This window comes from Montipora foliosa, chromosome 1 (genome assembly GCF_036669935.1).
Source record: "Montipora foliosa isolate CH-2021 chromosome 1, ASM3666993v2, whole genome shotgun sequence".
Classification (NCBI taxonomy): domain Eukaryota; kingdom Metazoa; phylum Cnidaria; class Anthozoa; order Scleractinia; family Acroporidae; genus Montipora; species Montipora foliosa.
Genome location: NC_090869.1, coordinates 25,997,176 through 26,003,102, shown reverse-complemented (window position 1 = coordinate 26,003,102; position 5,927 = coordinate 25,997,176). Strand labels below are relative to the sequence as shown.

Below are 5,927 nucleotides of genomic sequence, written 5' to 3'. Positions count from 1 at the left end.
TCCACGTGATTATCTAAAGGGGGATTTTCGCAATATCGAGTTTGTACAAACTCTCCCTCAAAGTAATACTGTCCTATAAAAGGGAGTTTTCATTCATATGAAGAGTGAGATTATTGCCATGACGTTTTTTTCAATTTCGGCTCGGCCATTAAAAGTGTACCAAACAATGCAATTTTTCCGCAGACTTCTTGCAGTTGATCCGAAATTGACTCATGTTTAGAAACTGATTATTGTAAAACTAAATACGAAGTTACCAATTTCTTGAACAAGTAATCGCTCCTTCTTGTTCGGCTTCTCGCTTCAGTGCAAAGAATTTGACTTTTAAAAGTGTCGTTTTGTTGGTCAACTTTTAGTGACGCTCAGTCCTTATACTGTTATCATTGGTCACTTTCATCGTTTGTCGTGATGTGTCACGCAGCAGTTTTGATCGAGGCGAACGACACAGTTTGAAGAAAACCTCTAGTTTATTTCCATTTTTTTTTAATCCTGATCATATCTATGTTCCAAGCAAAGCCCATTTGCTGGCGATCGTACACAAATAAATAACTTAACCAAAACTATGTCTTCTCTGAGATACACATAGGCATTCGAGTCAGTCCCTTGCAATGTGATGGGAGATGACACGAAACCAGTCAAAACTCATATCCAGGCTCGTCGTTCTCTTCACTAGCAGCCCAGCGAGTCCACTGGTCAAAGGGAAATACGGACTCTGAGTGCGAGCGCGTCGATAGCCAGAACTTCGTCCGTTGCGTTTTAGTTGTTACATTTTTATTCTAGCTCAAATGTACCAACACTGAAACGAGTGGCAAGCAGCCTACTGTACAGATCTCCTGTGTGTTTTTTAATTTAACATTCTTTCCCGAAAATATTGTACAGAGTGTTCAGAAAAACGAATCAACACAACTTTGAGAGGGGAGGGGAGCGGCTAATCCAGGATCCCCTCTATGACCAGAGTACCTGATCACGTGACCTAAATCAACTAATTCAGTCGCCAACGCGGTGACTTGGATCTCCATTAGTACATTCTTTATCAAATAAAGTTAAACTTCAATATACATACATATTGACACAAAGTGCCGGGACTCTCACTCATGTGGGTTTTGCTGCACACTGCGAAATTTTGCTTAACAAGTAAGCATGCTTTTTCTGTTAACGAGAATATTTTGCAAAGTGGTCATAAACTCCAAAGCGAAAGTGCTTCGGAAATCGAGTTTGCTGTTGAAGTATTCGTTGTAGCGTTAGTTAATTTTGTTATACTACAGTCTGTCAGTGGCGTTTATTCCTTCGTTGATCTCTTCTCTTTTGTCGATCTCTTCTTCTTTCGTCGTCGTCGGCGGCGTTTTCCTCCTTCTTTCAGCACGTCCACGGCGTTTGCTTCATCCGGAATGCACTCGTACCAGATTTTTAAATACTTGTACACGTTACCACAACTGTTGTCGTCGAAGAAAATGTTGGAAGCGACCACCTCACAGGCTTGTTCGTTTTTACACTGTCCATTAATTTTTTGAATTGTGTTATCGGCAGACGTCTCGCAAAGCCTATCGGATGTGAGCCCTGCTGGAATCTTGGGACATGTCACATGATCATCACGACCCCAGAACGACTTTGTGACTTTGATCAGCTCGTATTGTTTGCACTGTACCCAGCCCTTCTCTCCTTCGCAGATTACAGTGAAGTTCTGGGAAAGAAAAAGAAACATGTTGATGGAAACCGTATCTTCAAAGGGAAGCTCTTCGTTAGCAGGACGTTTGCGAGGGCGAAGTCTTATACTTTAGAACATAATGTATCGAAGCCTGCCATCGTGGAATGATAAATCGGGAAGCGGCAAATTTTACTTACCGAACCCCTTTATTACCAAGTACAACCTTATCACTTGTGTTCAGAGGTTACCTCTTCTTCGTCATCTTGAGAGTGTTATTTTGATGTTAGGTAGTTAATGTGAATGTTGCTTTCATTACCAGCAACGAATTGTGGATGACATTCGGTTTGAGTTTGCGATACTCAACTGAAAAATTAAACGATGACATGAAGTCTGCAGCATATCGTCGAACAGGTCAGCGATTCTTAATTAATTAACTCTGAATGTTCTTTCAACAATTAATGGCAGAAGCGTTTTTCTAGCAGAGAGGTACTTACCGGCATAATCGGTTCGGGACCAGAGGGACCCATGGGACCTTGAAGACCTGGAAGACCAGGAGCGCCTGGAAGACCTGCAGCTCCGGGAGCTCCCTGTTCACCGGGATCTCCTTTGTCTCCGGGCATTCCGGGAGGTCCTGGTGGTCCTGGGGGACCAGGCGTTCCAGTGGCTCCTGGGGCACCATCCTCACCGACATGACCAGGGGAGCCGGGAGCACCGGGTAGACCTGGAGGTCCGGGCTCTCCCGATGGTCCAGCCGGGCCAGGGGGACCCGGAGGACCATTGAGTCCTTTCAAAAAGAACCCTAAGGTAAGGTTCTGTTCTAGCAGCTGACTGACCATAAGCTGGTCAAGAAATGGTTGTGTTATTCTGTCGCCGATCTTCGGCCAGTCGGGTAAAATTCTTTGTGAATGCTGTTGGCAGGAAAGAAGGGAGTTAGTTTTCAGTGCGACAATAAAAAAAAAAAAACTCGTAATCGCAACGTCCAAGTTTTCATTCCAGGTTGGAGCACTTCGATATTTTGTCTCGATCATTTGGCCACTGATAAAGTCAACCTTGGAGAAACACACGAGATGTAACAAAAATTAAATGCACTTCTAAAAATCTTTGAGCGATATATTCAACGGCAAAAATTCATATATATATTAATATTACATCAGCAGACGTGATTAAAATCAAAGTATTCCCAACCACAGGTCACCCAGAACTGAATTGAACAAAAAAGAAAAATTTATCCCTGACAACGGAAATTGTGTCTATGATTAAAGTGATTGGTAATTAATGGTCAGGTCCTTTAAGTAACCTAGTCAAACCTTTCAATTAAACTAGTAGTATCGATAATAGTAATCTCGGATATTGAAGTGCGTTCCACAGTCGCTTTGGGAGCAAATGAGAAGGGTAACATTGGCATCGAGGCTGACATGTTGATCATTTCCGAGTTCACTTCAACTTCTTTTTCACAGCAGGTTAAAGCGTGAATTGCTTTGGTTATTAGCTCTTCACTTGCGTGAATAAAGTTTAGACTTTCTGACACAGTTTTAAATGCAGTTTAATCTTTCAATTACCACCGTTGGGTTTCTAGCTGAGTCATTTAAGCATAAGGACGAAATTATGTTGGAGATGTTCCCCTCGAGAAATTACAGTTGCTATGAATTCTTTTGATTAACCTGGTAATTAATGGGGATACACAAATGTCCGTTTTAGAACTCTAGAATTTTGCTTATTATGGAGCAGTAACATCAACATAGCAAAGGTTAACCAAAATGATGGCATCATGTTTACGAAGGTCGTCACGAGTAACGGACCGCAAAAAGTGTTTTTTTTTTTTTTCACTTTGAGTACGCGCCTCAATTCAATCGAAGAAAGATGAAGCATTTCGCGGAGTCTTGGTTTGCAAAGGAAAGAAATCGTTTATGCGGAAAACTGGAGAAGTTTTCTTAAATTGAGGGACTGTGTCTTACTGGTAGTACCTGTTTTTTTGTTTACATCAGAAAAGTGTTATGCATCGACAAGCAAACTGCAATGAGCTCGAAATAATACAAAAAGAAAAACAAAAAATCAAAATAAACTATACTTAAAGACATTTTTTTTTCTATGGCGGAATATTTGTTAGTACAACTCGAGATCCTTTTACTATATGTCGGCATATGTCAGTTATCCTTACGCGTCACAAACTAAAACGCCATGAATAACGAAGAATGTACAACCATAAACAACTAAAAACAAATTGCGTAGTGAAAAGAAGGAGGAAAGGTAATGCCAAACAAATGTTTCAACTTGTAGCTTGGATCTTGTTGGCGAAATTGCCGAGAATCTAGGTTAGTTGGCACGGTCCCTGTGACCGTATTTGCAGGTATACTCTCGCCAAAATGAATGCCTACTGCATCGACTTAATTCTCGAGGTTTAGCACGAGAATTCGCTGGAAAATTGTTAAATTCACACTCTTTGATGAACCGAAAACACATATCCAGCCACCAAAGCAGGACCTGTGCCAGCACTAAGATAATCCAGTGGCGCGTATAAATAATACATTTTGAAGAATTTAGTGAACGCAGAGAAAAGATTCATTTACTTACCGTACTTTCGAGCCAAACTAGGCCCACAAATAAGGCTAGAAGGCAGCCTATGCCTCCACGGAGCCCCATCACCTGGTGATGAAATGAACAAGAGAACAAGTGATCAATGATTCTCGAACAACCTGACTGTTCATTAATTATTACCGAGTTGTGATTCATCTCATCGACAAAGTATCTTGGGCGCCAATTTTTTCTCAGTCTCGAGGTAAAAAAGGGAAGTTTAATCTTTTTGGTGGTATTATCTAATATAATAAATTGTATTATAACATTTTCCAATGTAAGTGTTCTGGACGATACTGGTTCCGATGACCAAGCTTGAAACATGTCATATTTCATCTAGCAATGATGAAAATTCTAAGCGAATTGTGAAATCGAGTATCCTATCCACTAATAAGAGTTATTCTTAAGCATTCCAGCTGAGTACATTTTGATTTAAGTCTAGGTACAGTGTTTGATCTCCCTACAGAGTCCCAGGTTTGGGAAGAAATGTCAACCCGGCAGAAACACTATGTACTTTCTGCCGCTTTCTAAATGATAGTTGTTACACCACAAAAATAATTATGTGGTTAAAGCCCGGCAGAATCCAAAATAAACCCACTCCTAACAATTCGGATATAAGTGCACGACACAAGGCCTCGAGCTCCTTGTAAGGAAATTCAAACTCCATTTCCCTGTAATAAATCAAGTTTTCGAAGAGGAAAGCAGACTCAATCCAAACAGATGGGCAGGCGAATAAGGCAAAGTCACACCAGTTCACGACAACTTGTGTTGAATTCCCATTTGTTTGGATGGAATCCACTTTCAGCGTCATTGACAAACTTGTAAAACTTGCAGCGTTTCCGAAGTGGAAAATCGGTGACAAAAATCCTCGGAGATCGAGTTTCGTTTGGCAAATAACCAAGCTCGTTTACCACTAAAACTCCCAGCCTCCTTTTGCCGTGTCAGTTGTCTCCGTCAAAGCCAGCGTTCAACCCCGATATGTTCACGATGTTTTGCCAGGGCACTAACCTGCGACAAAGCTTTTTGTTTTCCGATGGAAAAAGAAGCCCTGTCCGTAGACGTTACCGTGAGGTCTGAAACTGACTTTCCTCTCAATTGTTTCAATACAGGCCGTCGCGTCGCTTGCGCGCATGTGCGTCCAAGCCGTCCAACCACCTCTCCGTGCTTGACGTGGCATTACAAAGAAGGAAATTTTATTTGGCATGACGTAATGCAAGCTTAACATGCTTATGTTCAGGCCAGCCAATCACGGGTAGCGAATCAACTGCCCGCGGTGTGAAACAATGGCTAAGTCATGATCCAAATCGACTCTTAGGTAATATTGATATAATTGGATCGCTATTTAATAATAAAACATAACCAATAGCGGACTTATCAGGTGCGACCAATGGTTTGAGACATGTTTTTACGCCCTGCGTCCAATCAGAGGCACTTTCCAGTGTTTTGGTTTGTAAAAACCACTTGTTGTATTTGACATCCTATCACAGGTGGCACGACATGATCGCAAATGTTTTCTCGATTTTCGTGATTCTAATTAGGGACGTTGTCTCATTTTTTGTAGCATTTTAGCCTTATTCCACCAAATTCTATACATTGCGGCAGCTTCAGTGGGAATTATGTTGTTTCGTAGTAAGGATAGCCATGTGTTTAAGTAGTGTGAGTAAAATTGCGCGTTTGGCAAGCCGGTGATCCGTGTAGTTGATTTTGGCGTATA

The 5,927-nt window shown here is 41.4% G+C and overlaps 1 protein-coding gene across 4 annotated transcripts; it reads right to left on the bottom strand.

Annotated features, from left to right (window-relative positions):
* Positions 1 to 751: 751 nt before the first annotated feature.
* LOC137995055 (uncharacterized) lies at positions 752 to 5,373 on the bottom strand. Of its 4 annotated transcripts, none has more exons than XM_068840641.1 (4): positions 5,222 to 5,373; positions 4,214 to 4,285; positions 2,137 to 2,550; positions 752 to 1,678 (listed from the first exon to the last, which is right to left on the bottom strand). In XM_068840641.1, the coding sequence occupies exons 2-4, from the start codon at positions 4,280 to 4,282 to the stop codon at positions 1,277 to 1,279; spliced, it is 885 nt and encodes a 294-aa protein (XP_068696742.1). In that variant the 5' UTR covers positions 4,283 to 4,285; positions 5,222 to 5,373; the 3' UTR covers positions 752 to 1,276. The 4 variants fall into 4 exon arrangements, with proteins under 4 accessions (XP_068696742.1, XP_068696751.1, XP_068696764.1 ...); XM_068840650.1 differs by having other exon boundaries at positions 5,125 to 5,309; XM_068840663.1 differs by lacking the exon at positions 5,222 to 5,373 and adding an exon at positions 5,046 to 5,093.
* Positions 5,374 to 5,927: the final 554 nt, after the last annotated feature.

Coding starts and splice junctions, on each gene's coding strand:
- LOC137995055 (XM_068840641.1), bottom strand. CDS start 4,282: ATGGGGCTCCGTGGAGGCATAGGCTGCCTTCTAGCCTTATTTGTGGGC. Junction 2,551..4,213: donor TAGTTTGGCTCGAAAGTACG/GTAAGTAAATGA, acceptor TCCTGCCAACAG/CATTCACAAAGAATTTTACC. Junction 1,679..2,136: donor GTCCCGAACCGATTATGCCG/GTAAGTACCTCT, acceptor TTTCTTTCCCAG/AACTTCACTGTAATCTGCGA.